Raw genomic sequence first — 20838 nt, forward strand, 5'->3', positions numbered from 1 at the left:
TATTTAAAATAATTTTCAGGTTACTGTTGGCAGTTACCCTTTAAAGTGCAAACATAGGCATGCCTCAGCTATTTCTATACCCTACTCCCAGTATATCCCACCTTAAGTCATTTTGGAGATTGCATAAGGATATAAAAAATAAATACTATTAAAATATATAGAGCTGTATGGAGAAATCTGCTTGAGAGAAAAAAGATTTCACAAAACAAGAATTTACTTTTCATTGACTAGTAAACAGAAACCTAAATGACTTTTTATTTCCCTCACTTCAAGTCAGTTAACTCTCGTCTTCTGGAACTGACCATGCCTTTTATTTTTGTTTAATGTAAAGTGACTTTTTCCAATTTTTCTTCGGCTCTGGAATTTATGAATCATTAGAATTAAATCTTGCTTTTTCAGACTTCTTATCTGATTACAGCCAGACATACATTTTATGTTTATCTTAGCGTATACACACACACACCCCAACAGGCAGTGTTTTGCAAAACAGAACTTATCCTTACTATATACAGCACGTTCTATTTTTCTGCTTTATTTGCTAATTTTACTTATCTAAAGATTTCCCATTGTAACCCTTTAAATTGATTTTGTGAGTCATGAATAAGTTGAAATCCTCTCCTTTTATATATATGGAAAAAGATTTTTCCAGATGTTGCTGATTTGTGTTGTGTCCCCCCAGATGACAATGAGGGCTATTGTCCCCTCTTGTCCTTTATTCAGACTCATGCTATCCCTCCATCAGGCACGTGTGGCGAGTATCATCATTAGATTTACTCTCCAGGCATTTCCTCCACTGATAGAAAGAAAATTTTAGGGTTAGAAAAACCTCACAACTGTTGGCTAATAATGGAAGGTAAACACATTCCCTTGGGGCAGCAAACACACTCTGTAAGTAGAGAGATGTTTGGGTTGACCAGTGATTCTGAATTTGGTTTATTAAACTGTGCATGTCCTGAAAAGCATGAGGCAGGTCAACCAACTACTGTGTTTTTTTTCCTCAGACTTTTGTTTAAGCATTTCTCCAAACTCCTGACACTTCAAAGCTTGAATTCAAGTTGTATAGCTCAGGAAAGATATAGATTTGTTAATCAAACTCATTAGTGAATAATTGAATTTGGATTTCCAGCAGCACATAGAAAATCTCATTGGGTGAAGCTATTTCTTTACCTTCCTCCTCTACCTTGAAAGTGTAAAACAAATGAAGAAGAAAATATTCGTCCACAATTCCATCATCTAGAGATGACCACAGTTCATATCTTTGTATGGGTCCTTTTACTGTCTATTTTTATGTAGTTATGGTAAGTTTAAAACAACTCGGATCCTTTATTCTAATTTAGGATTTAAAAAGAAGTATTTCATTATGTGGCTAAAAATGTTCTAAAGCGTTAGTAACGGCTGAATAATGCTGTAACCAATTGTGTGGATTTTCATTTACCTAACCAATCTATTCATGTCAGTGGTTTATAGTTTTTCCACTGTTATAAATGATGCATTACACATCTTTGTACATGAAACACTTTTTGGTATTTGGAATATTTCCTTAGGATAAATTCTCAGAAGTAGAATCATTGGGTAGAAGGCAGTTGAATCATATCATCAGATTCCCTGAGCTGAGTCTGAAAGCTTTTTCATCCCCGGGCATCTGGGTTTTGGAAGCCTTGTTGTGATGAAAGCATGAATGCTGGACTCTCCAGGCAAACCAGAGACTTTGTGAACCACACATAAGGCAGACCCTGGAGTATCCTTAAAATCCCTTTGCCCTTGAGTAGACATGTTGTAGTCACCAACAGAGGAAAAATGTGTTCTGAAGAAAATCTTGGTGTGCAAATACTTATTTTTAGGGGATGGGTGTGGTGGAATTAAAATAATCATTTCAATCTCATTTTTAGTTTTATTGTTTTGGACTCTGTGTTCTGTTAGGTTCATTATAAATAAAAATGCTGATGAATTTATTCTTGTGTTTTCAGAAACAGAAAATGTGATGCTATATTCATATGGTTGCACACAGGGCTTCAACCAAAATAATTACTTGCCTTTTTTTCTTTTGTATGCACACTTTCCAAACAACTTCCTAATTGTCTCACTCCAGTTTTGATACACTTTATTAAATTGGGACTTTCACAGCCTTGGGTATCTTTATTTCTAACTGGGATTTGTTTTACACATTCAATATTTAGTCAAGGGGTTGAGATTGGGTAGAAGTTGCTGACAGATTTGTCTTCTCTTTCCTTGATATAGATTATACTTCATTCTATGCACAAATACCAACCGCGAGTCCACATCATCCGTAAAGACTGTGGGGACGATCTTTCTCCCATCAAGCCTGTTCCATCTGGAGAGGGAGTGAAGGCATTCTCCTTTCCAGAAACTGTTTTCACCACTGTCACCGCCTATCAGAACCAGCAGGTATTATTTTCAGAATTGGAATCTTTCTAGACTTTTAATTTCACGTGCAGATTAAAAGCTGGCTCTCTCTTTCACTCTTTCTAAAAGTTAAGAATTGTCATAAAGTGCTTGCCATGTATGACATCCAGAATGTGTATATATATATATACACATATATATATACACACACCCACCTGTCAATGCAGGAGACATAACAAAAGGGGTTCGATCGCTGGGTCGGGAAGATACCCTGGAGGAGGGCATGGCAACCCACTCCAGTATTCTTGCCTGGAGAATCCCATGGACAGAGAAGCCTGGTGGGCTATGGTTCATAGGATTGCAAAGAGTTGGACATGACTGAAGTGACTTAGCATGCTTGCATATGTAGTAATAATAATTATTTACCCAAGGTACCCATGTAAAGCTACTCTAGTGAAGATTTCTTTAGACCAGAATGTCTCTCGTGACTGACAGTGTAGGTTTACTTTCTATTTTGAGACATTGAATCCTGATGTCATAATTAAAATTAGAAAGCATGTGTACTGACTAGGAAATAGACCTGTAGAATATGAAAGTGAGTTGTATCACAGGACATGAGATTTGTCAGCTCACTTTATTTTAAAGCTGCCATCCATGTGTTATGGGAAGTATTTCACAATCATTTATCCTTCTTATATGTACAAAAGGGCTATTTCATTAATTGTGATAGAGGGCTACACATACACTTACTGTCTGAGAGATAAGCAATTGTGGAATAATCCTTTCATTAAATTAGAAATAATTTGAGAAGTGAAATTTTTCTTTTCTCTATAAGTGAGCATTAATATATGTCATTATTTAAGGCTGTATCAAGCAGGTGGAAAATTGAATGGAGGCAGTTATTTGACCCATGCAATTTTCTGGCCAGTTTTCATAAGAAATAGCTATGTAGTGGAGCAATGTGGTCTGTGGTAGATTTTTTTTTTAATTTTCAAAGGTCAGCAGCATTATTTTAGATTTCCACTTCTCTTGACATTTATATACATCTCAGTCAACAATCTAAGGCTTTATAAGCTCTCCGTTTTGTTTTCTTTTGTTTTAACTTTTCTTGGGAGATTTGAACCCTGCCCTGTGAATTCTCCCTTAGGGCTAAGAGGCTCATCTGCTCTCGACCATGGGTGACACCACCCAAGCTGTCTTGTCCTCTCATGCTCACATTGTCACAATTTTGTGTAGGCTTTTAGGAAAGAACATGAAATTAACCTTTAAAAGGGCTGGAGATAATTAAGATTTTTTTTTAAAAGATATAGCCCCCTTTTCAGGGCTTCTCAGGTGGCCCTAGTGATAAAGAACCCACCTGCCAATACAGGAAATGTAAGAGATGTGGGTTCAATCCCTGGGTCATGAAGATTACCTGGAGGAGGGCATGGCAATCCACTCCAGTATTCTTGCCTGGAGAATCCCGTGGATGAGTCCATGGCAGTCTACAGTTCATAGGGTCACACAGAATCGGACAGGACTGAAGCGGCACATGCATGCTCCCTTTTAGTCTTTATTGACTTTGTTACAATATTTCTTCTGTTTTATGTTTTGTGTTTTTGGCTGTGAGGTATGTGGGATCTTATCTCTTCAACCAGGGATGGAACCTGAAGCCCCCTCATTAGAAGGCAAAGTATTAACAACTGGACCAGCAGGAAGCCCCAGGAATATATTCTTAAAATGTATTAGTCATAGAAAATGATTTTTTTTTTTCAGGAAAAATACAATGTATAAGGAGAAAAGAGGCATTTTGTACCTTTGGTACCTTTTAAACAATCCTGTCATCTTTCTTCCCTATCTGTCTGTCTCTGAATTACACATTCAATTAACTGTGTATTAAATGTTATTTTAAATGTGTATTTTCTCCACGCCTCTATTATACAATAAACAAGATACAGTGGGTTTTTGATACATAATGGTGACTAACATCAACTCACAAATGCTGATAAATCAGTTAAAAGAATGGAAAAGTTAGAAGAAAGGAAATTGATCATGAAAAATGTAGTTGTTCTTTTTCTTTTAAACTTCCCAGCTGTATTTTAAAGATCTTATGGGAAATTGGTAGGCTTCCATGCCTGGTGGTTATGAGCATAAGCTCTGAAACTTGGGGTCCCAGTCTGGTTCTATGGCCAAGTAACCTTATAATCATAGAAAACTTAAGCCAGTATAAAAGAAAACTTAAAATCGGGATAATAACTACATCTAAGTTGCTATGAGAATTAAATGAAATAATATGTACAAAACTCATATTACAACAGACATGGTACACATGTAATAGATGTAATGTCAGTAGTAAAAATAAGGATGCTAGTGATTGCAATGTACCTCTTTTTAAACAAGCACCATGATGTAAATCGAACTTTTTAATTTTTTTTAATTTTTAAAATTTATTTATTTATTTACTTTAATTGGAGGCTGATTACCTTACAATATTGTGGTGGTTTTTGTCATACATTCACCTGAATCAGCCATGGGTGTACATGTGTTCCCCATCCTGAACCCCCTCCCTCCTCCCTCCCCATCCCATCCCTCTGGGTCTTCCCAGTGCTCCAGCCCCAAGCACCCTGTCTCATTCATCAAATCTGGACTGGCGATCTGTTTCACACTTGATAGTATACATGTTTCAATACTGTTCTCTCAAATCGTCCCACCCTCGCCTTCTCCCACAGAGTCCGAAAGTCTGTTCTTTACATCTGTGTCTCTTTTGCTGTCTCTCATATAGGGTCATCATTAACATCATTCTGAATTTCATAATATGTATTCATATACTGTATTGGCGTTTTGCTTTCTGACTTCACTCTGTATAATAGGCTCCAGTTTCATCCACCTCATTAGAACTGATTCAAATGCATTCTTTTTAATAGCTGTAAACTCTTTTTTTTTATTTTTTTATTTTTTTTTTAATTATTATTTTTTTTCCAGTGGGTTTTGTCATACATTGATATGAATCAGCCAGTCCTAATGAGATGTAAACTCTTTTTTAAAATGCTATTTTTTTGCTTGGTTTTTTCATGTATTTATAGCTCAGAAATATTTTTTTAAACTTCTTCCCCTCTACTTTTTTTTTAATTTTTAATTTTTTTATTGGAGTGTAATTGCTTTATAGTGTTGTGTTGGTTTCTGCTATACAGAAACCATATATATATTCTTATACAACAATAGGAATCAGTCACATGTATGCGTGTATATCCCCTCTGTCTCGAACCTCCTTCCCACCCCACCCCAACATCCCACCCCTTTAGGTCATCACCGAACCCCAAGGTGAACTTCCTTTGCTATCCAGCAGCTTCCCGTTAGCTGCCTCTTTTATACATGGCAGTTTATATATGTCAATATTACTCTCCCAATTTATTCCACCTTCCCCTTTCCCACTGTGTTAAAATACTGTTTTAAATGAATGTTTAAGTTATTAAGTTTTCTTTAAGCATTATTTAAATGAACAGATAATGGAGTTATAATGAATTATAAATAATTCTTTCAATGGCAGAGTGGTAAACATAGTGAATTGCTTAGCAGACCTTTACATTATCTTGTTTATAATGTAGTTCCATCCCCAAACTTGGAGAAGGAAATGGCAACCCACTCCAGTATCCTTGCCTAGAGAATCCTGTGGACGGAGGAGCCTGGTGGGCTGCTGTCCATGGGGTCGCAGAGTCGGACACGAGTGAAGCGACTTAGCAGCAGCAGCAGCAGCAGAACCCACAAACTAAGACAGTAGCATATGGAATGCACCTGCCTTAGGTGTTGCAAGGCTGATTGGCAGATGGCTGGAAGTTCACACAGCGTGATGGAGGAGGACTTCAGGTGACTCCAAAGATGCCCTTCTTTGCCTTAGTGTCATTCAGCGGTCTTCATTTGTCCTTGACCAAAATGGCACAATTACAGCTTAGCAGATTCTACTAAACCAAGGAACACAGAAAACGAAGCATGATGCACTTCTTAGAAAATAGGCTATCAACTTCTCTGGGCAAGGTGAAGATATGGTCAGAAACAGATGGGATGTTGTTTATTAGTGTCAATTTCAAGATGGTATAACTAAAAAAAAATTGTTTTTAACAGAGATGATTAGACCACTTATAAAAACTTTTCCCTCAAATCCTGGGATCTTCCTGAATAAAAATCTAGTTATAAGTCAACAAATTACAGCTGTAGTTAAAATGAAGCTATTATTTATTTCTCCTGTGTGTATAAGATTGAATCCTGTTGAAACCTTTAAGTCATGGTTACGTTTGGTTAGACATTCACTGTAGTGCTCTGACCAGGTCACGACTCCACAGATGAAGGAGGAGATGAGAGCTGTAAAGATGATTTGAGGAGAGACAAAGAAAAACGGAAGGCAGGAACATTCAAGGAGTGTATATTGCCTATTTCTGAAGAACGTTAGCTACATTTAAGTGTATAAGTGGCTGTTAAATAGAAGTTGGATATTAGCTGTTCTCCATCACCACTACTGCAAGAGAAGCAGACACATTTCACAGAATTAATAAAGGGAAGAATTTTAAAGAGATTGTCAAACGAAGGGCAATTATCAACAGATGATTCAGAATCCCCGTCTCTAGGGATATTAATAGCAAAGCAAACTTTATTACAGTGCTTGGATAGAAGTAGGGGAATGTTCTTTTCATAGCAAATGATTGTCTAGATGACTTCTGAAATATTCTTGTTGCTTTGCTACTAAGATAATAAAATACCTGAGAAACAGGGGAGAAGAATTCTCTGACAGTTGATCCTGGAGTTTCTTATAGTTCTTCCATCACTACCATTTTTGATAATCTTCCTTGACTTTTATCTTAAGATCTGATGTGATTTTTTTTTTTTCTAATCTGCAGATTACTCGTCTAAAGATAGATAGGAATCCCTTTGCCAAAGGCTTCCGAGACTCCGGGCGTAATAGGTGAGTCTTAGTTAAAAACATTCTGGCTGTGATAAATACATTTGATTTTTATGGTGAATTTTCCACTACAAAGTAAACAGTTAAATTTACTTATGTGGTTTTGAAATCATTTCTGATGAAGTTTAAATTTGTTAATGTCATTGAGGCATGAATATAACTTATTTTGGGTGCATCATTGTGGCTTACTCATTTCTCAGCTGAATGTTGATGTGAAATGCTGGGGTGAAAACAGAAGTTCTCAGGGTATACAGTGCATGCTGCCTCTGAAGGGGCTTTGTAGAAACCTGTGCCTCCAGGCCCAGGGTCTTTAGTATCCCAAGTCAAAATACTGTCTGCATCTGCTCTTGGTTTAGAATTTGCTTAGCAATGTCACAACTATGTATTGATCTCTCTTCGAAATATGACAGAGACTCTTGTTCACTCAGATTTTCAGCTAGAATTTGAAACTACTCCCCACTGCCGAGACAGCTGATGTTCTTTAGTTTCCAAATTTGTCTTGGCTCTACTGACAGCCACACACTTGTTTATTTTTTTTTCTGTGTCGTGTTTTATGGTGTTTGTACTAAGTGGGAGAGCTACAGTAATGAATTCCACTCTATTACTCTTTATCAAAAAGCAGATCTCCTTAGTCTGTGTGCCACGAGTTTTTGAATTTATTGATATGATTCTATTCCAATAGAGTTGGTGTGACATTTTCTAAAATATTTTATAACTGTTGATAGTAATAATAGACTAACGTTCTCCAGATGCCCTCTCTGGGTAAGACTTTGACTTAAATGTTTTGAAAAGCATTTTGTTTTTAAAAAGTATTTGAGACATTTTTATCACTTTATTCCAGACATTGTTCTAATACTTAAAAACTTGGTATTGATAGGCTGTGGCTATATGAGGTCCAGACCCTCTATTATCTTATTTTAGGAACAGTTTCGCTTAAAATTGTAGAGAGAAAACAATCAGGAAGTAGTCCATTTTAGTTCTTTCAGATGATTAGCTGAGCAAGGTGAGCATAGACAGAGACCTTTTCTCAGAATAAACTTGTGTGCCTGCAGAAAGACTTGATTTCATCTTCATGTGCAATGGTTCTTTTATTTATTTTTTTCTTTTTCAGATTATTTTCCATTGTGGTTTATTATAAGATACTGAATATTCTGTGCTATACAGTAGAACACTGTGGTTTATCTATTTTATACATAGTAGTTTGTATCTGCTAATCACTAATTTATCCCCCCTCTTTGGTAATGCAGTGGTTCTTTTAAACACCATGTACTTATGAGGACTGGGCATCACCGACCTGATGGACATAAGTTTGAGTAGGCTCTGGGAGTTGGTGATGGACAGGGATGAACTGCGTGCTGCAGGTCCATGGGGTCACAAAGAGTCGGACACGACTGAGTGACTGAACTGACTGAATATGAGGACTAAAATGTTTGAGAGTAGAATAGCCTCTAATTTAGCGCATGCAGATCAATAAGACTGACTAATAATGCAGCTTCCCTCTGAAATCCTTCACTCTGTAGGCAGATTTCCGGGTGTTCCTACCATACGTCTGCTGTGCTGAGATTGTTCTATTGTTTTAGATGTCTCTTTCCATGTGGAGAAAAACTTTGCTTGGCTTTTGTTACATCATTGCATTAGCTCCTGGTTAACATTGCTTTTCAGAGGAGTTTCTGAAAGCTGAATAAATCAGTAACTGAGGTGCTTATTGGTGAGGTGACTGAGGTAGCCCCTGGGATGACTCCTTTTTCGACCTTGACAAATACTTTGATGAAATCTTCTTGTGACTCTTCTGATAGCAGAATATTTATCTATTTAAGAACCTTGCATTGCTTTCAGTTCTTTTTTTTTTTTTAAGCAGAGGATGAATTTACTGAAGCTCCAGGGAGGCAGCACTAAGACTTGAGACTATACTGTGCTCTGCTTAGTCATTCAGTCGTGTCCAGCTCTTTGCGACCCCATGAACTGTAGCCTGCCAGGCTCTTCTGTCCATTTAGATTCTCCAGGCAGAATACTGGAGTAGGTTGCCATGCCCTCTTCCAGGGAATCTTCCCAACACAGGGATCGAATCCAGGTCTCCTGCACTGCAGGCAGATAAGCCATGCCAAGACTAATTCCAGGTTCTCCTGGAGGACGACTCTAGCAAAGACCTCACTGCTGTTGACATTGTGGGGTCACATGGCTTGAACACTGTATTTTTTTCCCTTCTACTTTTATTGAGATGTCATTGACATACAGCACTGCTAAAGTTTAAGGTGTACCACATAATGATTTAACTTACATACATCGTGAAATGATTATCACAGTAAGTTTAGTGAACATACATCGTCTCATATAGGCATAAAGTAAAGAAATAGAAAAACAGTTTTTTTCCTTGTGATGAGAACACTTAGAATTACCTTCCTTATATAACATAGAACAGTGTTAATTATATTTATCATTTTGTACATTACTGTCAGTTCATTTTTGAAGTGATAACTTTAAACATTTTTCAAGATGTATTTTGGGTAGTGTTTATAGTGGATAAGCCTGTAAACGGAAGTGAGATGATAGATACATATTAGGTTGACCAAAAAGTTCGTTCGGAATAATTTTCCGTAAGATGTAATGGAGAAACCCAAATGAACTTTTTGGCCAACCTGATATTGCAAAGCTTCAAAAAGAATTTTAGGTAAGTTGGCACAATTAAAAGGTTTTTTTTTTTTTGATCAGTTAAAAAAAATCAGAGGCATTGGTCAAAATAAACCACCAAGCCTCTTGTTTGGTATCATGATGAGGTCAAAATGCTAGGTTCAGTAGAAACTTTTCTTTCCTTTGGCTGTTGAGGTAGTATAAGCCATTGCAATCATGGTGTTGGCTACTGTTTATTTCCTGATTTTACACCTTTTAAAGTTTTTAATAGATATGCAAAAAATAATGAATTATATCTTAACACTTTTTAAAAGGTTGTTAAACTTTCAAATTTTTATTTTATTCCAACTGTTTAAATAATACCTTAGTATAGGAAAAACCTACTGAGCTTATACATAGCTTCCCTGTTGGTGAAATGAATAGTTTCACTTTTTTCTTGTTAAAATGAATTCTCCTGCTTATGACAGACAATCTCTTCAGTGCTTATCTTTAAATGCTAAATATCTATGACTCAATATTAAATATCTGTGAATCAGTGTTAAATACTTTAACATTTTCCACTGATAAATGCAAAAGACAATTTTATGGAAAAGAGAGAATGTGGTAAGCTTTAAAGATTTCTGACTTATGTGTTATTTTCCTTAAAAAAAAAAGAGCTGAAGTTATCTATAAGATCAGGAGGGTGCACTGGTGCTGAGGACTTGGGGAAGGGGTGATATGTTTTCATATATTAATAGAGAAAAAAGCCCATGAGAAAAAGTGCAAAATATTTCTTTAATACCCCTGATTTTGTTGTACTATTATTACTTTTTAATATACATTCTGTTTTTATTTTTTCCCTATATATGAAATAAACAAACTATGCAGAACAAGAAATAAACTTGGACTTGTGATTTTTTAAACTTTATAAAACAATTTGCTTTAATTAAAAATTATACCTTCCTGGCTATTTATGGTCCTACAGCCTATTTTATAGAAATCAGTAGCTTCAGCCCTTAAAAGCGCTCCTGCAGGACATTTGTTACGTGAAGGAGAATTTATGTGCTGAGAATAGTTTCATTCTTCAGTTAGGCCTTAGGGTTGACCCTATAAAATCTTTTACTCAGGAAGGTACAAAAATTTCTTCTCTTTAAATACTTTAGGAAAAAACATAACCATTTTACTAAATAAACTCGGCCATTTGATAGCATAAATTAGGGGGGTGATAAAACGTGGAAATTGTTCAAAGGCATCTTGTATAAATTATCGCCTTGGCTACACGCCTGCAGGAGGTGCCTTTTATCTTTCCTTTAACTAGACGGGAAAAGTCTCCATTACTGGGGAATATGAAGACTTTTTTTTTTTTTTTTTTAAAGTCCAGATTCAGCTAATAAATATTTTATAACTGTTTCCTGCAAAATATCTGAAATCCTTTCTGGAACTTGCAGTGTGAAACAGCAGCCTCAAGAAAAATATCAGTAGCTCCAAATCAGACCACTTGTAGATCTGTAACCTTCAGAGCATCTCTTTAAGGCTTAGGGTTGCCCATTTGTGAGGATTAGTAACTTCACCCTAAGAATTTGGAATATGGGCTTGTATTTGAAACATAGTCAAGTTTACACCACTAACACAAATAATGCACTGATGCTCATCTCCACAGTTAATAAATTTCTGAGTCCTGTAGATGTTCATTAATTGTCTCTTAGTAAATTCCCCTTGAGGCCTCTCCAGGACTACTTAGGTATCCTGAATATTTAAAACTGTAATTACAAAAATTCATCTGTGTTTAACAAAGCAGTTTAGGACAAAACTGTGTCCTAAATTCTTTAACTTAAAAAAGCTTGTTTCTAGAAAGTCATAAAAATTGAGTATTAGTACAAGCTAAAATAAAGTAATAGAATAAGCAGCACCCAGCATTCATGAGGGGCTTCCCAGGTGGCGCTGGTGGTAAAGAGCCTGCCTGACAATGCAAGAGATGTAAGAGATGTGGGTTCAATCCCTTGGTCAGGAAGATCCCCTGCGTGGCAACCCACTCCAGTATTCTTGCCTGGGGAATCCTATGGACAGAGGAACCTGGTGGGCTACAGCCCATAGGGTCAGAAAGAGTTGGACACAACGGAAGCGACTTAGCATGCATGCATGCGCAGCATTCATGAGTCTAGTATTGAATGAAACCTGCAGGTTCTGTGGGGCTTTGAGACTGATAGAGCTGCCGAACTTCTCCCCAGTCAATACTTTACATAAAGTATTGTTGAGTAGAATGTTCTTAGCCCTGGTTTGTAGTCAGCCACAGATATAATGTCTGGTTTATAAATCGCTTAGTGGTAAACTTGAGGGCTAGGAGAGGACTCAGAACTTTGTATTCTAGTCCTCACTTTGTGGGAAATGGCAGTCCAGGGAGCTCCAAATATTTACTCAATGTTACAGGGTTGTAGTCACAGCCCAATTCTCCTGACCCCAATCCAGTGTCCTGAGCACTAACTAGTCCTCTCTCTGGGGCACAATGATTCCATCCAAAGCCAGACTCTGTCCTTCATGCTCAGTGCAGCCCAGGGCAAGTAAGGGAAGATGGTTTTATCTGTATGCACAGGTCACTTACTCTGGGTCTTCCGGGAGTTTCCACCATGTTGTATAGGAGGTGTGACTCTGAAGGGGGTGTTTCTCTAGTTCTCTAGTTCATAGGTTTCTAGTTCATAGGTTATGACTTGGAGATGCAGGGAATCTACAGCAGCTATCACGGGGAGTCTAAGCTGTTAATCATACTCCCTGTCTTTAAATTTGCATTAAACACAGATTATCTGTATTCACTAAAACTGTATCTGACAGTCTCAAGAGGTTGCCTTGTACAGTGTAACACTCAGGAATCAGGCATTTTCTTCAGCGAAGCTGCGCGTTTCATGGAAAGCATAATGTTACCTGAATTAACAGATTGATTAGGACTGAGAAGATGGTTGAGGGCAAAGTGGAAAGGCCTTGAGAAGGTGCTAGTTGAGTGAAGGGATTCGTTTCTAGGACCTGGAGGACTTAATTATCTGATATACAATAGGGAAGACTCTGAATCACTTACGGTTGGAGATGCATACATTTTTGTGTGTATTTAGAGTAGTCAGCCAGGTTTTAAAATTTATAGATATCGTGTGAGTAGTCCATTATGAAGTTATCCTATCTCTTTGTGTCCATTCACTAAGCGTATGTAGAGGCTTTACCATAATGTCAGGTGCTAACACTAGGTCTATGTACCTTAGCGCCCTGTGAGATCACCTTGCTGTGGTCCTCCTGGAGGCTGAGTTGAGAAGTCAGAGCTGCTGTCCTGGGGGTGGTGATCATGTCTCGGAGAGAGAAGTCCATTTTCCTTGGATGACTGCTCTTCTCGGCTGGTGGTCGAGGCACTGAATGATGGGTAGAAATGCCTCTTTGCAGGAGCACACTTTTGTGGCAGAGCCTTCCTCATCAGAGGGGTAGTAATGTATCAGGGGGAGAGGGTGGTTCCAGATCACACAGAGCCTTGGACTCAGGGTAGCCAGGATGGATGGTCTTCACGTCATCTTCCTAGCACAGGGGGCAGCTTTGTATCCCCTGAGATCATCTTGTTTTTCAGAGAATATTAACAGGACCTTCTGGGTGGTTTCTATCCTCTTGTGCTCTTGGTGACAAACCATTTTTTTTCGGTGTGTGTTTGTGCCGAGCTCTTACCCTGCCAACGAGGGAGACGCTGTCAACACCGGTGGTGTTTCCTGAGCAGCTTATCACTGTTGAAAACTCCACCTGCTCCTAACTTGGCTTCTTGTGTTCATTCCCTGTCCTGACCCTTCCATTTAGAATGGGTTTGGAAGCCCTTGTGGAGTCATATGCATTCTGGAGACCTTCACTACGGACCCTCACCTTTGAAGATATCCCTGGAATTCCCAAGCAAGGTAAATCATGAAGTCTCCTGGGTCATAGATTTGGTCAGTTCTTACCTAGATGCTCGGGCACTGAAAAATGCCCCAGTCATTACTATTGTCTAATGGCTACCTTATTACCAACATCCTTCTATTACAAGATCCCTCCCTTTTGTGTCTGGTATAGGTATGGGCCAGGAAAATGGCTAGTGTGGTCATAAGTTAAGTTTTGGATGTTTTAGGCAGTTTATGTATTTCATGACCTTTATCTCACCTTTAATTTTTTTTCCTTAAAATTAGAGGTAGACTAGTTGGCCCTGGTACCAGTTGTACATCATAAGAAATTACAGATGCTGGTCCCAGGTCATCCTTTTTTGCCCCCTTCTTTCTTCACTTCTTTCAACTGAATTGCCTCTAGGCAGGTTTCTCCTGCTGATTTATGATGAGAAGTTCAGGTACACTGAGGCAGTCTTCCCTGAGATCACTGTTGAGCATTTTCAACAAGCCCAGGGCTGGTGTTTCCTCAAAGAGGCTGCATGCAACAGGATGATGCTTCCTTGTCTACTGGGTAGCTAGGACTCACAGTCCAATCCTGCACTCAGTCCTGCACTTAATGCCTGACCCTGCCTGGCATCCCCATGAGAATTTAGCATGCTAGGTTTTTAGATAATTATCATTGGGTGGATTGGGCTTTTAGATTATTTTGAGAAGCTATATAAAACACTGTCACTAGAGCAATGAAGGTTTTACAACCTGTCCAGCCCATTGGAATTCTCTTCTCTCCCTAAGTTCCATCAAGTTGAAGACATCAATCTGCCAGCAAATCTGGGGGGTGGGGGGCGATCAGCCGCCACCACTGTTATTGATTGGAGGCAGGGTTAAACACCCTCTCTATTTCACAGGACTGTTTATCTGCTGGACCTCTGCTCTTGGTTACCATGTGATTCACCAAACCGCTTTCTGTTTGGAAATGAGATTTTTGAAGTTCGAGACTGTTGCCTTATTGTAATAGCCCCGCATGCGTGGTAGTCATTGACCCACAGAAGCTTTCAGTGGGAGGTTGCCATTTCGTTTGAGACAGGATGGGTCTGGCCGGTTTGGATCTTTCTTTTGAATTCCTTTTTTTTTCTTGCAAGAAAATATATTGATCCAGAGCAAACTCTGCTGAAAAAAGAGTAAAAAGTGGGTAGAAGTGAGGTGATGGTTATACTTCTGGAAAAAATTACACAGTAAGATGAAATTTATATTTTCTTAAGTTGCTAGGAAAGTCAATATTTATAATGTTTATTACAAAATAATGAGAAAACTCTGAGAACACTAATTGAGGGAGAAAATGTGAAAATTTGATGTGGTAGAGTCCTCATACCTTTTGCGAACAAACAAAAACAACAAAAAGCAAACAAATAAACAAAAAAGACCATCCCTTGGGGAGATAATTTTTCTTGAAAATGTTGAGAGTATCTGTGTTTAAAGTCATTCAGTCTAAATTCAATTACATTACAATTCCTGAGAGTGGAGACCATCTCCTTTTTGTCTTTGTACCTGCGCGTGTAACAAGTTGCGTCTAGCTCATGTGTACAAAATTGAAAGGAAAAGAGGCTCTTTACATTTCAACTTCTTTTGTAGGAAATACAGGTTCCTCTACCTTACTCCAAGGTTCTGGGAATGGCGTTGCGGCCACCCACCCTCATCTTTTGTCCGGCTCCCCTTGCTCATCTCCTGCCTTCCATCTGGGACCCAACACCAGCCAACTGTGTGGTCTGGCCCCAGCTGACTATTCCGCCTGTGCCCGCTCTGGCCTCACCCTCAACCGATACAGCACGTCCTTGGCTGAGACCTACAACAGGCTCACCAACCAGACAGGGGAGACCTTCGCCCCTCCCAGGACTCCCTCCTACGTGGGCGTCAGCAGCAGCGCCTCGGTGAACATGTCCATGGGCGGCACGGATGGGGACACCTTCAGCTGCCCACAGACCAGCTTGTCCATGCAGATTTCAGGGATGTCTCCCCAGCTCCAGTACATCATGCCTTCACCCCCCAGCAACGCCTTTGCTGCTAACCAGACCCACCAGGGTTCCTACAACACGTTCAGATTACACAGCCCCTGTGCCTTGTATGGGTATAACTTCTCCACATCCCCTAAACTGGCTGCCAGTCCTGAGAAAATTGTTTCTTCCCAAGGAAGTTTCTTGGGGTCCTCACCAAGTGGGACCATGACGGATCGGCAGATGTTGCCCCCCGTGGAAGGCGTGCACCTGCTTAGCAGTGGGGGTCAGCAGAGTTTCTTTGACTCTAGGACCCTAGGAAGCTTAACTCTCTCATCATCTCAAGTATCTGCACATATGGTCTGATGAAGCCTTTAAGTTAAACTACATTCGAATCCAGCTAATGTATTTTCTTTCTTTGTTTTCTTTTATTACTTTTTTTTTCTCTTTGGAAAGCAATATGAAAAGAAACTTATCAAGTAGCTTGTAAAATGTATATATAATAGAAAATGAAGGCTCACTGAGGTTTTTGACTTCCTCATGGTGAGACTGTGATTAGCTATGGTATATATGTATACTGTATGTGGCATGTGGAGTTTGCAGCCTACAAAACCACATCCTCCCTCTATTTTTCTCCCCAGTTGCACAGAGTATTGGCATACATGTAGTATGTTTAACCAAAGTTCTTATACTTAAAAAAAAAAAACCAGCAAACTTAAAACTTGGCAATGATACTAACCAGACTAAGACGCATAACTTAATTTATCAGGAAAATGCTCTACACAGATTTCCTACTTGAGTGTTGATAACCAGCAGTAAACCAGCACACAGAGTCTTGCGATTTGTTATTCTTGGGCACAGTGTGAGAACCTAAGATGCAAAAGCCAGTTGAAGTCTTAGTAATAGTTCTGAGGTATTTGTAATCATGAAGGATTAGCTTTTGCGTTCCTGCTTGTTCTTATTTAACACATCTATTAGGTGACTTTGGTCCTGTAAAAATTCATAGTCCATAATAATTATTTCCCTAAAGAAGATAGAGAGGCTTGTAATTTTTTCACTTTCTGTCAGATATATAAGAGGTATTTATTCATATGCAGAGAATAAATTTCCAGTGTTTTGGACTTTCTTGGTTCATTTTATTTAGTATCAAGTAGACCAATAAATATTTTAAATTCCAGTTTTCACCAGGAAAGGAATATGTGATATGACTGGAATGGCAAAAAGAAAATAAATCCACCTCAAATACTTTGATTCCAATGAAAAATGTCTAACATTTTAAATCAAGAGGAATAATATTTTCTGCTTTCCCTTAGGTTTTTATAGTGTGGTTTTTTCATTCAGGTTTCTTTTTCCATCTTGCCTTGAGATTCCTGACCCATGATCTAGAAGTAAAGAGAAAAGGCACTTACACTACTTATTTATGTGTCGAAAATTCCTGCAAATTGAAACCTCCCCCCTCCCTGAACCTTGTCCTTTTGTCTGAGTCTTTCTCAAAACAGATAGATTCTAGGCCTTCCTGGTGTTAAATAGCGCTGTAAGGAATTTCAGGAGGTTATCTCCAGCAATCTGTCTTTTGGGGGTTGCAGTGCAAAGGCCAAAACCCATTACTATAAAGTCCTTCTTGGAAGACTAAGGAGGAAGATACCAATTATGATAAAGGAGCTGTAAAACTTTTAACCTCAACATCATTTTTAGCCTTGAAACTGGAAAAAAAAAGAGAAAAAAACAGCATTATTTTTAAAAATCCCCAAAATAATGTGTACATGGTTTCAAAACAAGTAGTAACTTTGATAGCACAAAATGAGATTAATAGGAAAAGTTAAGAATGCAAGGTGAAGAGCATTACCATCTATTTGTTGAGAATGAAATTATGTGTCTGGACATTGACTCATTACGTCTCATATGTTTGTCAAGCAAAAGCAGTAGGGTTTCCTTTCAATGCTAAACATTATCCTATCCATAGTTTGATGGGTGACCAATGTAGTTCCTAATTTGCTTCTTTACTTTAAAGCAGCATGGATGTTATATGTTAGGGGGATTACTATTTGAACAGTATTTTCACACAATGTGACTCTTTATACATACTGATAAATTTCCTCATGGATTCTCTAGCAGTTCGTCAAGTGAGTATTGATCTTTAAATTTAAAATTAGTGTGAAGGTACATGACATATTTCCAATAGTTAGATCTATGTAACATGTTTGTGTATGGTATTAATAGCTTGATAAAGATTTGGGAAAAGTCCTTATTATGAACATATCCCAGCCTCAGAATCTGGCATAATTTCAGGAGAACAAGAAGGTTTTCCATCTTGAGAAAACATGGAAAGTAGTGATCTATTCCTATATATATTAATAAGATGAGAATTTTCCTTTTTCCTCTTTGTGATTTGAGATGATACCACAATACGAGGAGAATTTTTAATCTTTTCCTTTTGATCAGCAATATTGTACAAGTGCTATTTCCTTTAGGTTTTATTGTAAATATTAATCTTCATGTCACTTCAAAGACTAGCCTTTTATCATTATATTAAATGACATACATGCATTGATAATTATAATTATATATCTGTATTTTATTAAAAAATACTTAAGAAATTATATATTAAAGTGTGTTACTAAACCCTTTTATGACTTTGGAGAGGAATCATTTAAAGTGTCTATAAACGGTGTTCCAAGAATAGGCACACACATGAAGACTCCAAACACAAATTTTATAGCTTACAATTATAAGGCATGAGGAAATGGGCCTGGTATTCATTTTTCATGTGTTAAATATAATTTCTTGGTGCCTTGACCATGTCATTGAAGGTGAAGCCCTGACAAATGGTGAACACATGAAAATTCGAATGTGAGAAGAGGAGGGCAGACTGGGATGTTTTGTTTTGGGTCCGAGGGGGAAGGGCAAGGATGTAAGAATAAGCTACTTGTACCACTGACCAGTGATGACAGATCACTTTTAGACCCCTTGCCCAGAAAACATTCCAAGGGACATTGTGATGAGGTGAGGTTGTTGCTATCACAACCAGTCACATTTTGAAAATTAACACTTGCTTCCATCCAAGCTCCCTCCCAGAGGTCAATAGCTTTTCTCTAGTAGGGCACCCAGTTGCTGACCCCTGGTTTCTGGAATGTAGGGGGGTGAGGAGACTTTGGTGGCCCCCAGAGGAGGTTGGGACATAGTACTGCTGATATGGCAGTGGATCACACACTTTATATTAGTGGAATTTTGAACAGAATGCACCCCACTTTTAAAATGCGAATTCCTCTTGAGACCTCACTCCCAAGATATAAACCTACAAGCAACTCACACCTTAGTATGAAATAGATAGCACAGAAGTTTTGGAGATAACTGGGGATTTGATTAAGAGAAGAGAGTAAATTTTGGAGTAGGGTAGTTCTGAGATTTGGATGTGAAGGAGAAGGTGCAAGAAGAGTGATCACTAACCAAGTCTGGGGTAAAGCCATTAAAAATAATTTCTTAAGTGTTTTTCAGGAGTCATGGTAGAGTTGGTGGGTGCTATGCCGATGCTATCTTCTATTAGGTTTGTAAAGAATCCTCTATTTCAAAGTGTAACTCTGCCAGGTGTCCTCATGGAGAGTTTATTGACTCATCTACATGGAGAGTTTCTTCCACTGGAAATTAAATCATTTTATTAAATCATTACCACATTGTGTTTTAATCTCATTAATCATCATTCCTTAAAATAGGTGCTCAGAGAAGTTGCAGGTGAAGTTGACTATGTGAAGAGTAAAGTAGACATACATGATTACAGCTGTCCAGGAGCTCAAAGCTTAAAAATATTGTCGGGGGAAATGAAGAAATATATATGCATATATATGTGTGTGTGTGTGTGTGTGTGTGTATACATATATATTTATATACATATATTTACATATATATTTATATATACATATATCTTTACATATACATTTATATACATATATTTACATATACATATACATATATATTTCAAGTATAGATAACATCCAACAGAGGTTTATAAACCTTAATATCCATCTACATGCTGATAGATTTTCAAATCATGAATTTTCTTTTTTTGGAATTTTGAAGGAGATCATCACTTCCTTGAGAATGAGGGAACCTAATTTCAAACCATGTATTTCCCAATCATGATTTTAGACAAAATGTAACCGCTTTAGATCTGTTTTTTACATGTTAAAGGAGTGTCTGTGATGAGAAGTTTTACTAGTCCTTTCAGTTTCAAATTCATACAACCTTGGTGTATAAATAATATTCAGCTTAATAACAGAAAAATAGTTTTATAAAAATTTTCAGAGATATGTACAAGTATTTGGATATATATATATTTCCAAAAGATATCTTTTTATATATATTTAGGTATATATCTTTATAAAGAACACTACATTACCAGGATTTTTAAAAATTTATTGGATTACTTACAACTTTTAAAAATGGAATTCTACTTTATTTAGTTATAATACATAACACATACTTTTATATATTACGAAGGAAGCTGCACTTAATAATGCATTTACTATTTTATAGTGAACAGAAAAAGATGTTAATAAAATTTCCTTTTCATGATGCTCTTAACTGCATGGTATAAAATTGTTTCAGTTTGGAAATAAGTTAAATAATTATCAGTTCAGTTGAGTTGCTCAGTCATGTCCAACTCTTTGTGACCCCATGGACTGCAGCATGCCAGGCTTCCCTGTCCATCACCAACTCCTGGAGTTTACTCAAACTCATGTCCATTGAGTTGGTGATACCATCCAACCATCTCATTCTCTGTCGTTCCCTTCTCCTCCCACCCTCAATCTTTCCCAGCATCAGGGTCTTTTCAAATGAGTCAGCTCTTTGCATCAAGTGGCCAAAGTATTGGAGTTTCAGCTTCAACATCAGTCCTTCCAGTGAATATTCAGGACTGATTTCCTTTGGGATGGACTGGTTGGACCTCCTTGCTGTCCAAGGGACTCTCAAGAGTCTTCTCCAACACACAGTTCAAAAGCGTCAATTCTTCGGTGCTCAGCTTTCTTTATAGTCCAATTCTCACATCCACACATGATTACTGGAAAAACCATAGCTT

At 37.8% G+C, this 20838-nt stretch overlaps 1 protein-coding gene across 3 annotated transcripts in view; it reads left to right on the forward strand.

The window, feature by feature from the left end:
* TBX18 (T-box transcription factor 18) overlaps positions 1-19538 on the forward strand; it is a 31388-nt gene extending 11850 nt beyond the window's left edge. For 2 of the 3 annotated variants that reach the window (XM_043888494.1, XM_043888495.1), the window contains 4 exons: positions 2239-2406; positions 7233-7297; positions 13721-13815; positions 15409-19538. In XM_043888494.1, the coding sequence (XP_043744429.1) occupies positions 2239-2406; positions 7233-7297; positions 13721-13815; positions 15409-16133 (1053 nt within the window). In that variant the 3' untranslated portion in view covers positions 16134-19538. The remainder of the gene's footprint in view (positions 1-2238; positions 2407-7232; positions 7298-13720; positions 13816-15408) is intronic. The other variant, XM_043888493.1, reaches the window with a different exon arrangement.
* Positions 19539-20838: the final 1300 nt, after the last annotated feature.

This window comes from Cervus elaphus, chromosome 26 (genome assembly GCF_910594005.1).
Source record: "Cervus elaphus chromosome 26, mCerEla1.1, whole genome shotgun sequence".
Lineage (NCBI taxonomy): Eukaryota > Metazoa > Chordata > Mammalia > Artiodactyla > Cervidae > Cervus > Cervus elaphus.